This window comes from Sylvia atricapilla, chromosome 1 (genome assembly GCF_009819655.1).
Source record: "Sylvia atricapilla isolate bSylAtr1 chromosome 1, bSylAtr1.pri, whole genome shotgun sequence".
In the NCBI taxonomy this organism is placed as follows: Eukaryota; Metazoa; Chordata; class Aves; order Passeriformes; family Sylviidae; genus Sylvia; species Sylvia atricapilla.
In genome coordinates, this window is record NC_089140.1 from 91,078,159 (window position 1) to 91,100,472 (window position 22,314).

Here is a 22,314-nt window from a genome sequence, read left to right on the forward strand (position 1 = left end):
GCTTTGTCACACACACCTCCACTGTAAGACAGAACAATCTTTCTCCTTTAGGCCTGATTACATAAAACAGTTTGTTCACATCTTTGATCAAAAAGTCTCTTCAAAATTAGCACAAAGCCAGTAAATACTGATAATATGCATCCAAAAATCTTCATGGGATGGCTTTACCTCAAATGTATCAAAAAGTATTAAAATGTTCTTTACAAAACTTTCGTTCATCCCATCAATTTTCTCAACTTCATTTTCAGTGGCACTGTATAACAAGCAGAGAATTTCAGAGCACCAGGTATATTGACAGCAGCTCCTTTCTTAGTATTTTTACATGCTGATTTACATTTTGAAAAGACATGAGTGGATTTATAAGAATCTAAAAGTGTATATACAAGTCACACCTACTAAATGCATAGCAAAGTGAAGTGTGAGCAAAGATAGCATCATACATAAAATATTTATCATGAGGCAAGGTGTCTAATCTCTAACTTAATTGAAAATTAAAAGTGTCTATTATAAACATTTAGACTTAGGAGACCAACAGACTAATCAGGTACATTTAAAGCTGGAACAATGAATGTGATTGAGTCACCAAGTCCCAGGGGTAATGGAGTGGATTACTAACTCCTCTAGTAGCCTTAATGACAGCATTTCACAAAATAAAAGTAGGGACAACTAATACGATGTTTCATTGTCACTTATACCCAGAACTGGCCACAGAACAAGATGTACTACTATTGGAAAGAATTGTACAGTATCATCATCAAATTGTAAGAAACAAGATTACAATTGTGACACAGAATAAAGTCTCACTTTTGGCAGCTTTTTGAAACCTCATTAATGATAAGCTATGTCTTTCTCTTGCCAGGATATAGTTGCTTAAAAATTCCCAGACAAGTGAAATAAAATACTCAAATGCTTGAATGCTAAAGCATTCGTGTAAGGAAAGCACTCGGTACCACAAGTAAAATGTAGCAAATCATCTTTATTAATAAGTCATTATTTTATTTCCCTGTCCCCATTTTAAAGAATGTTTGGATTTTTCATGGCTGAAAAACAGAACCAAAAATGAAGAGGTAAAATATAAAACTTTTCAAGGCATAAACACAAAATCTTTCAAGGCATAAACCATAACTACTCTGAAAACAATATAGCCCACTCTGTAAGAGCTGCATTCTTTATCTAAATATCCAACGTGGTAAAAAGTTAAACACAATTCCAGTTACCTCTGCACTGCCAGTTACAGGTAGCAAGCAGTTCTGGAATAACAATAATTTCATTCTCAAAGTTTAATTAATTTTATAAATTAGATTTTGGAACCAGATACAGACCTGCTGACATGAAGTCTTTCTGAAGTACTCTCAGTCTAGTAGCACTCTACTTAAACTCTACTATGAGACAACTAAGTTAACTTGTCTTACCAGAGCAAAGAAGGAGCCCTCAAAAGTCAAAGGTATTGTAAGGAATGGCTGTCTCCTTTTAGCTCCTGCCTAGTGATATCCATAAGCTTTTCCAGCCCAAACTGCAGAGGATTGCCCTCCAACAGTCTCAGAGGTGGCTCTTCTATCACACTCTGCTCAGAGACAGCTCATAGGGGTGACACCAGAAGACTTAAGTGGTCTCTGAGTTTAGCTTTAAGCCCCACCTGACCAAGAAGTTCAGCACTATACAGCAGAAAAAAGGGATAAAAACAAGCAGGCCAGTCCAAGCATCTGAACACAAACTACTCCTTCCAGAGTCAAGTGGCGTCAGATTTGGGCCAGGGCAGTAACACATTCAAAGGAAATCAGAGAAAGCTTCATGTGTAACCCTGATCTCTGGCTGCACATGCTTGAACACACACCAACTGCACTGGCAGGTCCACTGACAGTTAAGTTTAATAGCAAGAGGAGTTAAAAAAAAAATTCAGAACTCCAGGTGGAATCTCAAGCACAGAAGAACCCAAATATCAGCAGCTTCCCACCTACCCTTCAAATCACAGCAAGCAAAGCTCTCTCATTATCCTCCCATGCCCTACCCCACCTCCCATCCCTCACTTCCAGGATATTCACCAAACAAAACATATACTTGATATTCCCAGAACTTTAGAATTAGAAAAATATTTGACATTTCAAAATTCCAAAGTTGCATTAATAAGTTACATGTCAGATATTTCACTTTCCACAGCAGGAAACAGAAAATTCAATAATCAAAGTGGCTAAAAGTTGAAATAAAACGCTGTGAATCTGTTTGGCACAAACAGCCCTGTCGTCTTTGCTAAAGAGCAAATCTGTTGACATTGAATATTTTAACACAGTGATCAGCTCCACAACTTGCAAGCTGCAACCACTTGCTGCTGCTGTCATCATTATGTCCAGCTCTGCCTGCATGATGTCTCCAACACAAGCGTTTCACAGCAAGAGCATGACTTTGGCTGCAACAGAAAGAAATCCGTAAGTAACTGCAAAATGTTAAAGACAGTTGGGCATGTGAGTGCAAACGTCAACATTCATGTAATTAGTACTCTTCAGTTGACACTAGCAAATGAGGAAAAACTAACTTGTGACAACCAGCAGGTATTAAGCTCTTATTAAGTAGGGTCATTAACACTAATGACATTTTATCCTCTCACTCATCAATAATTCAAACAGCTATTGATTTTCAGTTTCACCACATTAAGCTGGAGGTCAAGTATCTCAGTTACTTAGATATGACAGATTTCTGGCTTTTAGCCTGTGATTTCCTGTTATCTGGTGTCTCTTTCCCATTCACTGCAAGCACACACAGGCCAAAGTCACCATCAACTTCCATTTCTGTTACTATCAATGCCAGTGTGTGATAGAAGAACCCAAGGGAGTGCTTCAAGTGAAACATTCCAAGTCACTCCATAGTCTCTAGCTGTCACTGCAGCAGCCCTATATACAGCTTGTAATTCCTTTGGTTTCTGCTGGAAACTGCTCCCAAAAGCTTGCTGTCATCCACTCCAATATGCTGATGTGCATAGACAGTGATCCTTTCCACTATCTCTTCAGTGTTTTCTGTCATCATATTTATGACTAAAGGTAAAGCTTCTTTTTAAGTAGGGCCAACAAAGGGTAATACTTCTCAATAGCATGAAGTATTTTGGGGTTCAACACCCCTCTGGTTTTTGTTCATATTTGTTGGGAGTTTTTTTTAATACCTATATTTTTATTTTTGGGTTTTGCTTCAAGACATCTTTAGACTTTTAAGGATCAAACGTTTCCTAAAAAGATAACAATTTTTGGTATAGAAATAAACTAGATTCATATATTTCATACTATAGGAACAGAACTCCAGCACTGTTAGTCTGAAGAACAGTATTTCATTGCTCCTAACTCACTTCAAAAGACATACCTGTTATCTATCTCAACACTTGTGGTCCAGTCAGTCAGGGCTGGTTCCTTCCCACTTTGCTTCCATGTGTACAAGAAAATCTTCCCGTTCTCTAAGCCTACTGCAACAATGTATCTATCAAGAGAATAATTACATTCATTTCATTAGAAATTACAGTAGACAGCCCCATGAGGTCAGTTCTAATGTAGGATAGAAAGAACTGGTACTCAAGCACTATTGAAAAGTAAATCAGTGTTTACTTTTCCTAGACAAGAATTAATACATCAAAGCTGCTTCACACACACAAAAAGACAAAACAGAAACCTGCTACATATATTTGGTCAGGAAAAAATAAGGAGGTCATCAAACATCAGATCAGTCAATATTGTTGGAAGAATTAACGTGCTTCAAGTGTGTTCATGCGTCTTTCCCTCCCCTCTCCCACTTTCATTTTTCTTGTTACACTGCTTGGAGAAGTCACCATACACCTGAAAAGGTGGCTAGGAAAGGAAAAAAGTAGAGGTCATTCTGTTAAAGAATTGTCAACGTAATTGACAAATTTTGGAAGCTGTTTAGGAAACTAGTTGACTAAAGGGATAAATACTAATTTCAGATTAAACACAGAATGACATTACAGACAACCAGCAATACCTTCCATCAGGAGTAAGCACATGGCTGATACCAACTGCAGTCACAGAATCCCCAGCATCCAGCACTGTTGAACAGGGCTTGATTGAATCCAGCTCATTCCCTTCAGTAATCACTGACAAATCACACTGGCCCCAGATAACGACCTGTAAGAAAATGAGTCATCTCTGAACTTCCACTTTAATCTTCTTATAAATGAACATAACAAAAACATAAAAAATAACTTAATTAAACTAATTCCAGGGCACAGTGGATGACCCTAAAAATGTCAAAAAAAGAATCTCTACCTACAAAGATTCGACTTTGTAGGCAGTCTGTCTGATTTCATTAGCTGTTGACAACAAAACCAGATTCTGTTATGAAAGTTAAAGAAAAACGTTGAGACCCATAGAATTATGTGACATATGCTCTCTTAATTGCATAAGAAAAGAAGTGAGAATGTCCAACTGGCAGCCCACAGTCTTGTACATACATATTCAAGCACTTTATTTAGCTTATTAAAGTATCACTGATTTCTGTGCTAATAGATGCAAAAAGATTTTTGTGCATGTATGAAATAGAGGCTCATCAAAACACAGTGTTTGTTATTCTAAAAGATGTTCAAAGTAACTCTGGGCTTTCTAAATTCCTTTAACATTAATTACCTTTTTGTCCCGACTACCAGTAATGAAATACTTGCTATCTGGTGTCCAATCACAGGACCAAATGATTCGACTGTGAACAGCTGTATTTTTATCTGTGTATGCACAACAAGTGAAGACTGGTCCTGGAATAAAACATAGAGGAAAAGCCTTGTTTCAATTACTTTACATATTAAAAGTGATTGTTACTCTTACTCAACTCTATGTCAGAACTGCAAGAATACTTAGACATTACTCCACTCATCTTTAGAGCTGGGAATACTAGGGACTACATTAACATTTTTTTTCCAGCACTTACCACAGTGATAACTAGCACCTGTTCAAGACCATATTAGTAAGCCCTTATAGCCCTAAAATAGTAGAAACAGTTCAACGTTTTAAATTAATTTCGTTCTCTGAAGATTTTAAGCCCAAGTATAATATCTTCAGGTTATTTCTATTAAGTTTTTTTTAAGAACACTGATTTCAGAAGTTTTTCAACAGTGCAACATTTACCAGGTCTTCACACTTCCTCAGTAATTTGACTGAAGCTCCTATTTACCAGTAAAGCCCTAACTGTTCAAATCGTAATGATCCAATTGTAAAGATTAATGTGTTCCCAAAGAGAAAAGCCTGTATTTCAGCATGTATACATCAGGCACTAAATCTGATCAGCAGATCAGTAAATGGGAATGCTTTTCCTAAGTAGAAAGGGTTGTCATTTTGGAGCATAAACTTTGAATAACCACTTACTGGGATGCCAATGGCAGCAGTTTTGCTTTACACAGATAATGTTATTTGTAGACAGAAGGGCTATTGATGAACAGATGAAAAGAGGATTTCCTCTACTTGCTATGAGTATTCACAATCCTTATCCTGAAACATTGTATAACTACTGTGGACAGTATGCCAGGCTTTAGAATAGAAGTCTGAATAGAACAGAAATTCAAGCCAAGATACAACTGGACACTGTCTGAAGGGGCCAAACTCACTGCCAAGTTCCTAGGAACATTCTATAGAGCCCAGCAGTGTTTATATGCTATTAAGCCAAGAGTGCAATGATAATCACTTCCAGCACAAGCATCTGTTCGAGGATTCTATTAAAGTGTTCAATAGCAATCTCCTCATGATTTCGCAAGGCTCAAAGTCTTAATGAGAAAGTCAACTGAATCCTTACTATCGGCTCTTTTTCCAGACACAGCCAGTTCTAGTCAAACTAATCAATTGTGTAGGATTATCAGAAAGCCACACCAAAGACAGAGATTAATCCTGTCAAGTGTCTCAAAGTGTCACACCATGCAAGCAGGGACAAGGCAGCCTACGCAGGATACGGGTGCAGCACTGAACCTTCTGGCTGCGCCTGCACAGAACTCTGAGATGAAGGCTCTCCTTGACAGACTGCCAATCTAAAGTTCAGCTTGTTCTTGATTTCAGTAAATCAAACGTACAATCACATGCAGAAGACACAAGGACTATCAGACTTCATTACATCCATCAATTAAACACCATCTAAGTTATATTCTTCTCTGCATTTTAATTTTCTTTTTATCTTTCCACACATTAATCGCATTTCTTAAATCCACAAGAGCCTACAGCACTAATAATTCTTCAAAGTTGTAAGCAAAATGTCCATTAAAATATTTTATCAACTCTCTTTCAAATATTTTGCAGCCAAAAATACTGAACAAACTGCCAAGTCTACAAATGTGTGTGTCCATGTATCTTACCTGACTCTGAGGAATCTTGTTTCCTCCACAGGGACCAATTCCTGTCTCTAGAAACAGCTAGCAAAAAGCTGTCATCAGGAGAAAATGCCAGCTGAGTAACAGTGAGATTGTGATAAGACAAGCTCTGCAGTTTCTTCCAAGAATTAGTGCTCCACAAAATAATTGCTGCATGTTCTTTTTTGGAAGCCTGTATGGATGGAAAAAAAAAATGTGCGAATTAATGAGAGAAAGTATAAAAGTCACACATTTTAAGGTACTAAGATATCAGAGAACTTGTTTTAAGACTTGGAACCAAGTAAAACAGGTTTCCTCTGGGAAGTTTCAACATCATTTCCCTACTTGCTTGTAAAGACGACAATGCATCAGTAAGAAAACATTTCAGACCTGTATTTGTTAGAATTTATCTTACTAATATCTTTGAATGAATCATACACAATTTAGGAACAATATGTTATTGGCAATCCACCCTCACCTTTGCCAGGCAACTGTCATTTATACGGAATCTTTCACATTTTGTAAAACAGAATTTAGCCCTAGAAATTGGATAGCACTTTTCACTAGGTGGTGCTAGAATCTTTGCTTACCTTACATGCTGAGGCAACTACAGTGTTTGAATTATTGCAAGCAACACAAAAAATTTCATATCCATGTCCATATCTGAAATAGAAATTAAACACATCACAGTCATTTTGCAGTATTTATCAAAGTTATTATATTAATTTAAATCCCTTTTCAAAAATGAAAAGCACCTGCCAGGAACGTCTTACCACTGTTTCAGTATTACATCCCAAATAATTTTCCAGCTTTCAGTTTAAACATCTGCACAAATTCTTCCATTAGAAACTGGCTACAGAAAAATCTCTCCAGCCCATTCCATAGTCTTAAAGCATCAGCATTGCAAAAGCCACCCTAATGACTAACAAAGCAGATTAAAGCAGCATTTAATGTATCCTTATTTTCTTAAAAAGCAATTTTAACAATACCAATAAAAATCATAAGCCCCATATTTGAAATCCACTGAAGAAATATGTCACAAACACACAGTCAAAGGATGCCTATTCTGTGAAATAATGCAAGAAGATTTCTGAACTAAAGGACAAGCATCATGTTGGAAAAGATGTCTGTAAAACCCCCAAAATTCCTAGACTTCTCCAGAAATAAATTTTTTAATCGGTCTTTGCATGAGTTCTGCTGAAATCCAAGCTCACATATCCAGACTGGTATTTAACTAATAAGGAGAAATTCCACACAGATTAACAGAAATTAAAAACACTCACAAAAAGAATGGAAGTAAAATTGGAGATGCAACCTGTAAACTGTAGACAAGTATCAGCTCAATACCAGCTAGGAGGGGTAGTTCGCTATGATTCCCCTAGTTCTAAAGACACGGGCAGTTCTCTCTTAAGAAACTTCTTTGGTCAGTAGTGGAAGACTTCTTACATAGGCATTGATGTCTATGGGATTTCACTTGCAGCCAGAACAGCCACCTACTTAAATGACAAATTACTGTCTGGATCTGTTGAACTGAGTCTGAAGCATCATTGCTGGGCATATCCCATCAACAGACTGCCAAAGCCATCTCTGAAGACTGGGAAAGCACTGGCCTTTAAGGAATGTAACTGCCTGGACCATTTAACAGGGAGAGGAACTGGTGTGCACCCCTAATTAAAATGTTAAGTCGCAAATTTGAGTGTATCTTATAATGATGAAGGTACTATTGCATGTCTTACTCTTAATTTGCCACCAGCAGCAGTTTTATCATAATCCTTACTTTCAAAGCACATTCCTGGAGGCTGTTCTGTAGTGAAAACCACTGCAAGTCAATTTTCTAAAGCTAAAAAATATTTATTGCATCTAAAGTATAAATTTCTTGAAATTCAATGACAGGAAAATAACTGTGAAACAAATCCTCAGTTGTTTTGATTTTAATCTCCTAAAAGTAGTGTTGAAGAGCAGTTGAGGAAACATTTCAAGCTTCTGCATGCAATGCTTCTTTTGCTAAATGGAAGTGCCAAAATGTAACCATTCTTATTAATTTAACACAAAACATAAAATCTTGTCTCTTGCAAAGTCACATGATCAGGACTATCCTAGGTCAGACCACCAGCTGTATAGCCCATTGCTGTCTCTAGTAAAGAGAATTAAGCTACTTGCAACAGGAGATGCTGTTTTAAAAGAGGGAATATGAGCCTTGACAGCATAGGAGCTACAATACACTCCCACTCCCTAATCCCATAAACAAAATCTGATTTCTTCATTATGTAGTACACCACCAAATAAAGGTTCACAATGGAGAGGAGTAACTGCATGAATGTATAGTGAAATGATCTTTTCAACCACAGGTAATTTTGCCTCAGCATTGTACAATTCACATTGCATTTTTTTAATGCACAGGTAGACTGACTGGACTTTCAAGTGTCCAGACAAATGAATACAGTAATTTTCTAGTGTCAAAAAGGATCTCTTCCAGCTTCCAAGTGTATTACACGAAATGTACATACATATAAACATATATATTTACGTCAACACTCAAGCTTTGATCTCAGCATGCTGCATATGAACTCCCTACAATAATTTTCCAAGGGGATAAAGATTAGCATATTCTCACAAGATTTACCATATTTTTAAAGTTATTATATTATGTAAAAAATTCTGCAAGTTCTTCATACTAAAACCTCCTCAAGCAAACACTTTGAAAACCCAACACTAATCCTTCAAAATTTGGTGTCAGGTTAGAGCTAGGAATACACAAATGTCAATGACAAATAAGCTATTTTTAGCAAGTCAGTGCCTCACACTGTTCTTCTGCTGCTATGGCAACTTGAAATCTACATTATGCGATTTCATGTTACCTCTTTCAAGATTACTCTGAGCAAGAAATCTGAAAGTCTATGAATGCTTTACATCTTGTTGCTCTTGCATAAAATAATCTATATCATTAGCTGTGTCTCTAAAAACAGAAAGAATTGCTCAGATAAAAGTCATTTGAAGACTTTCATAAAATGGAGTTATTTTAATGAATGCAGGATATGAAGGCAGATAAGCAGCACTCCCATAGCTGAGTATAAAATATTAATGTCCCACTAGACTTTGTGAAATGTCAAAGGCAAATGAAGAAGAATTTTTGCCTTGGCTCTTTTTTAATACTTAAACATCCCTTATCAATATACTTATGTGAGTGCATTAGCAGCCATATAATGCACAGAAGAAACAGTTAAAGTAACAGTTAGAAATTACAAAATGTGCAGATATGGTCTAACATCTACTGGCTTTCCTCCTAAAATAATTTTTGAGTACAAACACAGTTACAGAGCTTAAAAGCATTCAAAGCAGATTTACTGCCCAATTGAAAGCAAAGATGAGCTCTCACAGAACTTCCCCCTCGGTCAAATGAAAGCAAGCTGCATAGTGTTTTCCCAAGGCTTTTTATTTCCTCCCTCAAAAAACTGGTAATGTACAGAGGTAGCTGTAACCATCAGCAAAGGCACAACATTCTTCTTGTTCCAGTCTGCAACCCCTTTCAGGAGATTCAGATAAATAAAGCCACAAGAGACTGAGATTATTCAATTTCTTTGTGCTATACTTTGAAAATTGATACTAAAACTTCGAAGACTGTGAAAGTATAGCCTTGTGTTACTGGGATCCTTAGGGAACAAATCAGGTGACAACATTCATGTGAAAACTGTTGTGAATTTCAGAAAAGAAAGAAAACACAGCTGAAGAATTCTAAAACCCTGCAACCTCAAAACCAGTATCATGACCTCCATTATCTTTGCAACCAACAACCACCCTGTCAGCATTCAATACCCAAACTGGGTTTGTAACCATTTTACCCAACATTTACCACTTTGCTCTACCACTAGACACACATCCTGGTTTGGCTGCTGCTTCTACCTATTGCACCTTACAACTCTGACAGGTGTTTGGGGCAAACTCCTCCACTGATGCCTCAGCCTCTACTTCCATACCACACCTGCAAGGGTGCACCATGAAGTGGACAGTAACAGGAAACTCCTTACACAGAGACACCTTCAGTCTAGACAAGGTTTTAAAGAGAAACAACCAAGTAAAATAAAATTGTGACACATCAGTTCTAACTGCTGTTTTTTTCACTGTTTCCTAATTTTTATAATTTATTTATTTTACAATATGGTGCACGCAAAGTCAAATGACATAGTAAAATAGGATGAGTTACAAGACCAGGTTAAATTAACCTGTCACAACAGCTTTCTGGAAATTTTGTAACAAGCAAGAAAATAAAAAATAAAACTTACAGCTTCTGAATTTCAGGCCACAAGGTATTCTGCAGCAAGTGATCCTCTGGTGGAGGTTCTAAAAAAGATTTGTACAGCCTATTCAAATTTTATTTTTTCAAATCAGCTAAATAATGCTTCAAGTTTATATCCAATGAACCACATTCTCTATTTCCTACAACAGAAATTATTCTCATACCTGTAAGGATCAAAGGTTGAAAATAAACCTCTGGATATTGATTTGAAATGGTATTAAATGATTCTTCATCCTCATCTGGTTGAATAGCCATGTCTCCTGTTAAAGTAAGGACTTCATTAGATAAAGAACATACTTGAAAGGAGGGAAAATATGAGGACTTATACAAGTAAAAAAATCTATATTTTTTACAAGTCGTTGAAACTAGGTTTCTCTGCTTGCAGAGTTACAATAATACCAATACTAGAAGCTAGTTATTCTAATCTATATGAGAATGAGAAGATTCAAAACAATAATAATCTAACCTTCATTTTGAAACCTCTTCATAGCATAATCTTTAAGAGATTTCTAAAAAGAATTTCACTGAGCAAAGCAGTCATCAGAGTTCAACCTGTGTTTCCCCAATGTTAAACCTTTCCTTCCGTATTTGAAAAAGCTTAAGACAAAGATCTTTGATGCAAGTGATGAGTTCAAAAATTTGATGTAGATCACTAAATGAAAACCCACATTTGAGCAAGTGTATTTACAATTTGCAAACTTCAGCAAAACTGCTGAGGGCTCAGTCCTTACCTTTAAGTAAAAGCACCAGAGGTAACCAAAACTAGTTAATTGTAAGTTAAAATTCAACTCTGTCTTTCATTGTGAAGGTATTAATAAAAAGGTACAGAGATAGGGAACAGTTCCTCTCAGACATAATCTACCTTTTTGCCAAATATACATCTCAAGCACAGCAGTTTCAAACACAAGGTACAGAAAAAGCAAAGTGAAGATATCTTCTCATTCATCCCATCTTTGCTGTCTTTGAAAATGCAATGAGCAACATTCATCTGAGACCACTATCTGAGCATCAGTCACCATGAAGATTCCTCTACAGAGTAAGTGAGAACATGTCTGTGGTGTTTTACCCTGAGCCATCAATGCTGACAGCACGGTGTGAGCAGTGCTGGACAATGCAGGAAAGTTCTACTCATGGTGCTGCTTCTGGTTGGGCCACATGAAATCAGTGGAAATGACTTATTCTCTGTGTGGCAATAACCTAGAAGAAGGAAGTTTTGTTCCCTCTCTCACTGGAAGAATTCATGAGAAAGCAGGGGAAAAAAAACTTCCCTAAAATATATTTTACAAGTTATTTGAAGTACAACAAAGTTGTTTTTCTCTCACAAATGGTTTAGGAAAATCTGGCTTACTGCCATTGAAAACCCTAGAGACAAAGCTTATTAAAATGCTTCCTTTTGTAGATCACACCTTCTGATAAAGCTTTAAGCGAGAAAAAACAGGTCTGACCTAATTTGTACATTCCACTATAGTGCATTTTTACCAGAGACTTTATAAAAAAACCAGACCCTTAGTCTCATTCCCAGTCTCAGGAAAATACTTCTTATCATTCTAGGGAGACGTCTGTCCCTCCTCCCCTGTTCCTCCACAATGTAATCTCCACTGCCTAAGATATTAGTTACTAGCTGGCTAACTAATTCTTCCTTATTTGTATTTTTACTTTTAAGCATCATGTTTAGGTGCTAGCAAAGAAATAAACACTTTGCATGATTTTATTTCTAGATTCTAAACTTGCAGTCAAGTCTACACTTACAGACCTAAGATGTTCAGTAAAACAATACCTTAAATAAAGTTTCCACATGAAACACCCCGATTACTATTTCTCACTAGCAATACCTTCAAAAACAGCTTTATTGGATAATCCCAAAGCTGGCACAGTTGCACCTTCTGGAAGATCAGATGATTGCTAAATTAAAGAAAAAGAAAGGTTACACACGGATTGTCACGTAGACTTGGATTTCAAAGGCCACAGCTTAAGGAATCCCCGTGAGTTTCTAGAGTTATTTTCCTAGAGAAGTGAAGGGGGCACTTTGAAAAACTCTCGTCTCTGGACAAAACAAAGACCAATACTCTGGCAGGAAGGGAAAAAGAAAAAAAAAAAAACCCAAAACAACAAAAAAAGCACTTTTCTAAGGCCCCAGCTCAAGGATTTTCTTCAACGCTAATTGCAGGTTTTCTTGCACAATTATATTTATTCTAGCACACACATGACAATTAATCTATTAACTGAGAGCACTGCAGTTTTTAACACAATAGAACTGGGAAATCGTTGTTCTGAAGTGAAATAATAAAGTAGCATTTTGGAAAAGAGAACAGAAGGTGACTGCCTGTGACCACAACTTGAAACACAACTCAGTAAATAGTACAGAGATATGGCTGGAGTACGTGGCTGTTTAAAGCAGCATAAGGGAAAGACAAATCATCAGACAGAAAATAGTGACATAATGGTATAGAGAAAAGAATAAAAATTTAGAAAGGATAAGTGAACTTGGGAACGTTTGTGTAGAGATAAAAAAAGATTTAATAGCTGTAAACCCACTTCCTTGTGGTATCAGAAAAGTTCAAATAAAGACTGTTTTACAGAATTAGTTTGATATTGTAGGTGACAGATTAAAATGTATTTAAGTGTTCATAATTTGATAAGAAAATGTATCAGAAACCCAGACAAGCATAAGGCCTCCAAAACAAAAATGGTACCTCATTACAACCCGAAGTATAAAATAATTCCATGGATTTTAACTGAATATCTTCAACAGTTTTTGAATATAAAGCTGGTATTTTTGGTTTCAGGTACTTCTTTTGGAGAAGGCATTTTAGCCAAATTAAAAAAAAGCTTCCCCACTTTAGTGATAAAAAGCTTTCACAGAAAACAATTTTAAGAGAGCTATTTAAAAGCAGCTGTGTAATTATGGCTCATAAAGCCTTCCTCTTTAACCAAAGCCCATGTGAAACATTTTGTGGTATGAATCAAAAAACAGCACTCAGAGGAAGAGCCAGTAAGAAAAGTCTATATAAAGTAAAATAATGACATCTGCCAGACGTATAAAAGCACAATGTTATTTGTACTATGGTCATTAATGAAAATGCTTATGAAGTCTTGTGGAATTAAAGCACTAAACAGCCACTTATGTAACTTCTTGCTATCGAAAATAATTCTGTTTCTATCCCAGATATTTCAATTGTTAAATTAAACAGAAAGGCTAATTCATCTCTGAGAAACTGCACAGAAAACCTTGCTTTTGAGTGAGACATCCCAAGAGCATGCAAGGCACTGTAAAGAGGCAACTATCTTGAATATGGTCTGCTCTACAAAATGCAGACAAAATCAGAAATAGACCTTAATGCAAATAGGAGCAAACAAAGGATAGCAACACAAGACAGGTGACATACCCACAACTTAGAACTGGAATGCAAAGACCTCAAGGAAATTTCCAATGCCAAAAGGAAATAAAGCATGTATAAGTACATATTTGTAAATATTTGCATGTAAGAGCTAAAAATAGGTCAGAAAGCTTTATGCTATTTCCAAGCACACAATTACAAAAAAAAAAAAAAAAAAAAAAAAAAAGTAATACCAACACAGAACCACACAACAATAATTAGATCTAGACAAGACTACTACACCCTTAAATTAAGGGAAAACACATTAACAGGCTTTATTGTTTCCTTAATCCCCAAGTGTGTAACAGCAGTCTACTTTGGTTTGAGTTACTTAAAATGTATCCACACTCTTTTCAATCTTCTGACACAAGGTCTTGTTTGGTTTCAAATTGAACTTGTTTCATATGACAACACCATAAAAATACATATGAAACAACACTCATGGAAGCAAGCAGAAGGAAAAGGAAAAACAAGGTTATGGTTTCAGTACCACAACTGAAAAGAATTTTTACAAAGTTTAGTGCAATCTGATATTTTCTGAAGCATTAAAATATTTTACATCTAAGAGGGTTCCCTTCATTTAGTATTGCTTTAGCATACTTACATGGGAGCAGAGTTTCTCCATTGGGATACCAGTGATGTTACTGAAATTTTCTATAAAATTCTTGGGAGCACGAAAAACTCGCAGCACTTTTTCATCTGCTCCTGACACAAACTCAAAGCGGCCGATCATTGCCAGACACCGCAGGTCGTATCCGTGTACTTGAGGCCTGGCAATTTCATGCCAGGTCACCTGAAAATGGGCAGACACATAGCCAAAACGCAATTCTTAAACAGAGAAGTAGTGCAATCTAATAAATGCAGGAGGTAAAGTAGTGGTGCTTTTTTTGAATTTTAACACAAAGCAAAGTTAAGAGCAACCTTCTACTGATGTGCATAGATCTGGTGCTCACATACATCAGTTGAATCCTCTTTTTCCACCAAACCATTCCTGCAATTAGTAAATTGTGTCCCTGCATAGATGGGTTTAAGGCCCTTACTGTGACTCCTTTATGCTAGACAGTCAGGAATAGAACATAATTTGCCTAAGCAAAAAGAGGTTTGTATCCTACTACTTTCGAGACTGTAGGTCTGAAAGGCAGTGATAATTATCTTGCTTCCTTCATCTGTCTTTCACAAAGAACAGCAGCACTGCTGTCAGCAGGCTACAGGTTCCTGCTTCCCTCTTCTCTTTAAATGTTTGATTTAAGTGAGACCATTTAACAGAAGCTTTGCAAAAATTTGACAAAACCATTATAGATTATCCCCAAAAAAGACCTGGAAAATTTGGGTAATTGTACAAGTGTTTTCTTTTTTCCTACTTTCTTGAAATAATAATCTTTTCACTCCTCAAGTGTTAATCCAAGTAAACAAGAATTAACAGTTAACCCAAAGAGAAAGACAAGCTAGTTTTATAGTCACACTAAACAAAGAACATTAGCAAATAAGATATTAAGTTATTTTAACTGCTTTTCTAAAAATCTGACTTACTCTACACATAGAAAAATGACTCTTCAAAAAAACCCATTTATTTTCTAGCAAATGCACTTTCATGAAGAGGTTTTTCCCAAGTGTCATTTGCTACTTCACCTCAATGATACTTCAGTTGGAAAAATCCACTGTGCAGTTTTGAGTTAAGAGCTAGCAGAACCAGAATCAATTGAAATAACTTAGACTGCTTCAGTATTCCAGTGCCTGTACCCAAGACTAGATCTCATATGAATAGGCATTATATTGACTGTACACTGCACAGATCACCCTAAAAATTCTACTGAGTTTTGAATGTTGAAGTTTCTGATAGATCCTGAATTTGAGACATCCTACAAAACCTCATGATTTCACAAGAGCTCGATTATTTTTCGGTGAGAAAAAAAAGCATTCATTCTTTAAAAAAAGATAAAATCAAACAGTGCAACAAGTCCTTCTTAGCCTTTACTGGGTACATCTTTGCATACAACACATAGCAAGAATGAAAAAAAACTATAAAAAACTCAGACCCCAAACAAAGAGAGAGCTGTATAAGTCATGCAATAAGCTTCCTCCAGAAAAATCAGAATGCAAATTTGCGTGACAAATTGAAGCTGATGGTTATCCCTCTTTTCTGATATCAGAACTGAGACTTTAAGAAAGAATGCTTTTTTGCATTCAACAATTAGTTTCCTTTTTATAGGAAAAAACATAAATACTGAGCTGTAATACTAACTTTCCATAAGCATCTGAACCATCCGTTGTGTCTTGTTAAGACAAGCATCAGATGATAAACTCAGTGTGACGAAGAAAGAATGGCATTTTAAAAGCCTGTTATCCAAGTTCATGAGTGGCAGAACTAAAAACCTTCCCAGGGCTCAGAAATCCTGAATAAACCTCTTCTAATGATCCATCTCTATCCAAACCCTCCACTTTACCCATCCAAAAAGGATACTAATGCTTTCTCCCACACGTCATGCAGCACCAGATTTAGAAACTACCTAGATTTACACCTGGTCAAATTAGCCTGGTGGCTGCTCTGTGTCAGAACAGGAAGGCAAAGCACAAGAATTCAGTTCATGCCAAATTTAGATTTGAAGACAGCAATCACTCTGTTAAATTGATTGATTCAAAAGTTTCAGGGCAAGCTGTACAGGTAAATCGTGCAAACATCACTTCTTTCAGAAGATAGGATTAAAATTTAGCAAGCAGCATACATAATAAGGACTGGTACTTCAGTAGGTCACAGGAAAATGATATTGACAACTCGTGAATGCTGCCAGCTTACAGCAGGTGCTAGTCCTGAACTTTGTTTCGATATATTTATTGTCTCGATATATTTAATGTACTCTCCTGAGTGGACATTAGGCTAAAAACAAGGGAAGGAAACTGGAAATGTCTTTCCTACAACAGAATGCAAAGCGTAGCTCTTGGGCTGGGATTGCCACCACTCCTGTGTGGCCTGGAAGAAGGAAATCAAAGAACTGATGCCAAACTCACCCTCTCAAAAACATCAGACCTCCTCTGCTAGTCTGCATTACGGAAGCTGTGATGAGACAGCTCTAATACACCTCCCCCAATTAATGGCAGAGGGCCTTATATGACTACAAATAGTCCAGTTTCTGCCAGTTTCCTGAATGGAACATTCATTGGTACTGTTCTGCCAGAAAAGGTTGTATTTGTAGAGGAGGAAAATGCATGAGAAATAAGAACAGGAACTTCTGCATTCCTAAACAGAGTTCCCCCTAGCCCAATACAGGAGGAGTGAGCAAGCAGCTGTGTGGTCCTTAGTTGGTGGCTGGGGGTTAAAACAGAGCAGGTACCAGTTGCACTCATGTAGTTCAGATAGTTGTTCTCGTAAAAGAGAGTCATTAACAAATTGATGCAAAAAAATACAGTGAGAACTCTGCTTAGATTATGTCTGTGTAAAAAAGCGCAAGCAAAGTCGTGTTTCTGATTACCTGCAGCAGTGTAGCCAATTGTTAAACACCACAACAGATGGTTATTAGTACCAGTCATGTATTCCTCCTTCTGAATTACTACAGAGCCTGTTTTCCAAGACCCTGGGAGAACACTAACTGAAGGTAATCTGGACATGGACTCAGGACTGAACCGCAATCACACTGTGTGACTGCAAAAACTCTGACACTAATATTTTTAAAGTGAAAACAGCACATGCTCAATTACCAAACCAAGTGGTTTTAAACAGATCATTGCTTGGAGAACTTTTAAGGTTTGAGTTATATTCAGACAATTCATTCCAAACTCGGGACTGACCAAGTCCCCTTGACCACACTGACAAAATATTTCAAGATCATACCTCTGTCTCTTCCTTCCTTTTCCATGGAGCAAAGAGCCTTGTAGTTTGATCAGAGCCCACGCTGACAATAAACTCTCCTTCTGGATCCCACTTTACATCCTCTACAGTGTTAAAATGTCCTGAAATCACAACTTCTGGAGTCCATTCTTTCTATTAAAAGAGTTCCACAAAGAAGTAAGGAGTTTTTCATTTGACTGATTGGCATGTTCTAAGCAAAGTAAAAGTAGCAATGTGTTTATGAAGAAAGTAAGACAAAGACATTTGTAAACAGCAAAATTATTAGAATTCAAGAGAGGGTGAAGAGACACAAATACTGATGTATTGCTCCCATCTGAAAGAAACTTGTATTACTCGTTCAGTTGTGACCAAAGCACAACTACAAAGAAGTTCAGTCTATTCAACTGATTTCATGATCCCCAAAGGTAAGAAACAGGGTTTTGAGCCTGGAGGAGTTCAACCTCCCTTTTGTGCAGGAGTGAGACTCCTACAGAATACTATATTCAGAAAAGCACTATTTCAATCACTAATTTTAAATTATACTGTTACACTTCTCTATTAATAACAGAACTTACCTCAAATGGCTTAAAAGTACAATTCTTCTAAGTAATACTACTAACAAAAAAACCAACATACCTTATTAACTGTATCCTGTTTCCAAAGGTGTAACGCTCCATGAAAGGCATGAGCAATGATCATCGAACCATCTGGGCTAAACTGGCAGTCAAAAAATCCAAGAGTATTGCCACCCACTTCACCTACCCGTACCTACATTAAGGAACAGAAGTGAAATATCCATGAAAGTGGCCTACAAAATCATTCTTACTTCATGAGATGAAAAACTACCAATAGACAAGTGTTCACATTACATACATAAAGACATTAGAAGAATATTTTAAATGCAAAGTAAAGCACTGTAATGTCATGGGAATTATAGCTGCATGCAACTGAATGGAGCCTCCCTTCACAGACATATCAAGATAGGATCCCCCAAGGGAAAGAAAATACTACATTAGATGAGATGGAAACTCAAATGTTCTGTGTTTCAGTCCAGCTTGTTGGATACAGCAGTTCCTTATCATCTGTTGCCTGGCTACTGCTCTGTTGCACAATATAGAAAAATGTTCCAAAGAAACAGTAGATCCAAAGTACATTTTTTTACCTACTTAATTTCCAAGATTCCCCAGCATATTTTCACTTCTCTGTTTCCCTATGAACACCTGAAATTTGATCCACACTCCTTCTGCAGCATATTCTGGCCTCTGTTTTGTGCTTCTCTTATGACTTCTCACATATGTACACATGCATACACACAGGCCTTATAGCTGCTATAATGCCCTTTCATTTTTTAAATTTTATTATAAGATTAATAAAGTTACATCTTCAAATTTTATTCAAGACATAAGAAAACAATTTATTTCCAGTTTTCAATTCCCACATTCTTATACAGCCTCTTTTAAGATCAAAATGAAATGAACCAGTGTCCCATTTAAATGGCACTGCACTAGTGGTTCCATTTTATTAACACTCATTCAGAAAAAAAACCAAACACTCATACTGAAGTGACTTTGATGCCTCCATGCTAGAGGCAGAATTCTAGTCTCACCTCTGAGCAGGGGAATGCATTTCTGAAGACATCTTGTTCATCATATCATGATGAAAGAGAGAAATTGGGATGTTCCCCTTGTGCCCTTCCTCCCTGCAGGCTTCCAACTCAGATTTCCCTCTCTTGATGCAAAAAATGTTTTTTGCTGTTAAAATGTCTGATCTGAACTTGAAGCTGCACATTCATGGTCAAACCAATGCAAAGAGAATGTAAAATTAAAGAATCACAACTTGGAACAAGCTTTACTGCACAACCCATTTTTAGGCGCTTGTGAATTTAGCCACAACCACATGCTACACCTAGGGACATCCAATGGCATCACTATGTGATTGCTCTTTTATGAACTAATTTCTACTTCAAGCACAAGGGCATAAGAACTTTTCAATGAAACAGAGGAAAATTAAATACCCTACTGCAATTCTCTCTTTTTCACCCAAGAGATGATTGGAACTTTCTTTGTGACAGGAAAGATCACAAACAACGGCTTGAGCATAATCCAACACAAACAACTTCAAATGAACTACTGCAATTTGGAAAAGCAGTTCAGTTGAAAAGACACGAATCAAAGCACTAGAGAAACCTAGTTGCAATACTTGTTTATTTAGGATGATCTACATCTGAACAGCTTTCAGAATACTACATGAGTGACACATGAGTATTCAGTTCAAATGGAGGAAAAACCTAATGACACAGCCAATGATCAAGTCACTGCAGGTAAAACCAGGCTTGTGAATTGCATGTCAGCTGCTTTGTATTAACTGCTTAGGTCACATTCCCACAGGGATGAACTGCAAATAGTTCAAGAGGGTTTCTTCTTCCTCTTACCAGGAGTACATAGCACGTGTTGAGGACAAACACCCCTTATAAACTCCTCAGCATAGTAATAAGAAAACAAACAAGCAATAAAGATCAGATTGTATCCTTTTTTAAATACAGTTTTACTTGCAACAGACCATTGGAATGAGCATTTTTGCAAAAAAAACCCACTTTGCCTTTCACTGCCAGAATTTTAGAGTTTTTGTTCCCTACAGTATACACATGCTGCTGGAAACACAACTTGAATACAGAACATACTGTGAGTAAGACTGACACTTGCCTGTTCTAGCCAGACTCCAGATTCTTTATCAGGTTCCCAGACAATCACAGTTTTGTCCATTGATGCAGATAATATCCTCATTGGTTGTTGCATGCTGCCATCTACAGTACAAGGAAAATTACTACCCTACAACCTAGGAGCATACTTTCGAAAGAAATTAGGTAATACTGAAATACAAACACGTTAAAAAAAATGTTCAGCATCAGAGACACACAGTGTAGTTCTTTTGTACCAAATTTACAGGCTCTACATTGTTGCCAAGCTTTCTTTAAGAGATATTATATTCTCAGCCATAACCACCCAAAGAAAAAGTAAAACATGTACATGAGAACAACTATATTCCACAGTTTTCTCACTCCAAACTTATACTGAAATAAATACAGTGCGGAGGAAAAGCTCGAGTTTCACAAGGTGAATGCACAGCAGTTCTCGGTTCCATTCCTTAAGGAAGGTTTTACTGAGAGATTTACAGTTTAAAATAATTGCCTAATATTCACTGTTTGGGGTTTTTTTTTCCCAAATTGTTGGGTTTGCTGCTGACTTCAGTAGACTCTAGCACCCTGTAGTATATTCAGTAACTCAAGACTGCTCCCCAGAATGCAGTGAATCACTTCAGAAAGAAACCCAAAACAGAATGGGAAAGAGGGAGCTGGTTCATCACCAGCTGTGAAACCTGTAGGAAGACCACTGAGTAACTCTTCTTGATAACAGAGATATTGGCAAGCATCTCACAAGGTGATATGTGATTCCCACCTTACCCTCTGCACTGAGAATGTGTCTCTCAGATCAGTTTGCCTCTAGCGAAAATTTATTTTGGGGAACCCAGCATCAGGCAGGCCACAGAACACAAGCAGCTTAACATATGCAGAAGCACCAGGAAACTTTATGGTCTAACAGGACAGTTTTCAGATTGCAGTGCAAGGCCAGCAAGCCTACATTGTGCACAAATCTTGTTCTAAAAGGCTAAATCTTTTACTGGTGTCTAATTTAGAAAAAAAAAAGAGAAAAGTTTAAGGACTAGATAACTAAACCAACATTTTTAAAGTAAGTCCTGTGTCTTTCTTTCACTGCGTGTGTTTTGACATTCTAATGGTGCTTTGCTGTTCAGATATTGTATATACACCAGCAAAGCTGTCCTTTGTACTGCTTAAGTAACCTACCATCAGTAACTCTAAAATACATCAGAAAAAAGACACCTTCGCCAGTACAAATATTCCAGGTTGTTCTGATTGTGCAATGTGAAATCAAGACTCTCCTTCCCTTATATGTAGACACAAAAGAGCAAATCAGTACTGCAAACAAGGCTGTCAGAATTTAAGCATTTCAAAAGAAAGATAAATACTAGAGCAAAATGCAAAATTGAACTATAAATAAGACTCTTTCAATGAGAGTCTGCAGTAATGCCTTAAATGCTCAATTAAACTGATACTCCAGAAATCTACACCACTAAAAAGAAAGGAGAGCTCTTGAGGTAATGCTTGCCCTCTGTAGAACAGACATTTCAAATACACATATCAAGGTAACCTATTAGAGCTATTAACTCATACTGATTAATTAAACTAATTAGTACACCATAACCAACAAATCAATTACAATAAAGTCTTATATCTCTGTTATTTAATTTCATTCTTTAAAGAAAATGTGAGTACAAGGCAACATCTGTTTACTCATAAAACATCTGCAGAATTTAAAGACTGTCATCATCTACAGGAACAAGTGAACTTGCAAACGCAATACAAAGACACTTGACTGTACTCTATGTATAAGACACTTAACATTGCTGGTAAGTGTTTGATACCTTTTTA

At 36.8% G+C, this 22,314-nt stretch overlaps 1 protein-coding gene across 1 annotated transcript in view; it reads right to left on the reverse strand.

Moving 5' to 3' along the window:
* Nucleotides 1-956: 956 nt before the first annotated feature.
* Nucleotides 957-22,314, reverse strand: part of ELP2 (elongator acetyltransferase complex subunit 2) — a 41,004-nt gene continuing 19,646 nt past the window's right edge. The window contains exons 10-22 of the mRNA XM_066327644.1: nt 20,510-20,610; nt 18,444-18,575; nt 17,811-17,960; nt 14,589-14,777; nt 12,440-12,509; nt 10,772-10,867; nt 10,594-10,651; nt 6,904-6,976; nt 6,320-6,506; nt 4,617-4,738; nt 3,976-4,118; nt 3,346-3,459; nt 957-2,404 (exon numbers count right to left, since the gene is read on the reverse strand). Of these exons, the coding sequence (XP_066183741.1) occupies nt 2,248-2,404; nt 3,346-3,459; nt 3,976-4,118; nt 4,617-4,738; nt 6,320-6,506; nt 6,904-6,976; nt 10,594-10,651; nt 10,772-10,867; nt 12,440-12,509; nt 14,589-14,777; nt 17,811-17,960; nt 18,444-18,575; nt 20,510-20,610 (1,592 nt within the window). The 3' untranslated portion in view covers nt 957-2,247. The remainder of the gene's footprint in view (nt 2,405-3,345; nt 3,460-3,975; nt 4,119-4,616; nt 4,739-6,319; nt 6,507-6,903; nt 6,977-10,593; nt 10,652-10,771; nt 10,868-12,439; nt 12,510-14,588; nt 14,778-17,810; nt 17,961-18,443; nt 18,576-20,509; nt 20,611-22,314) is intronic.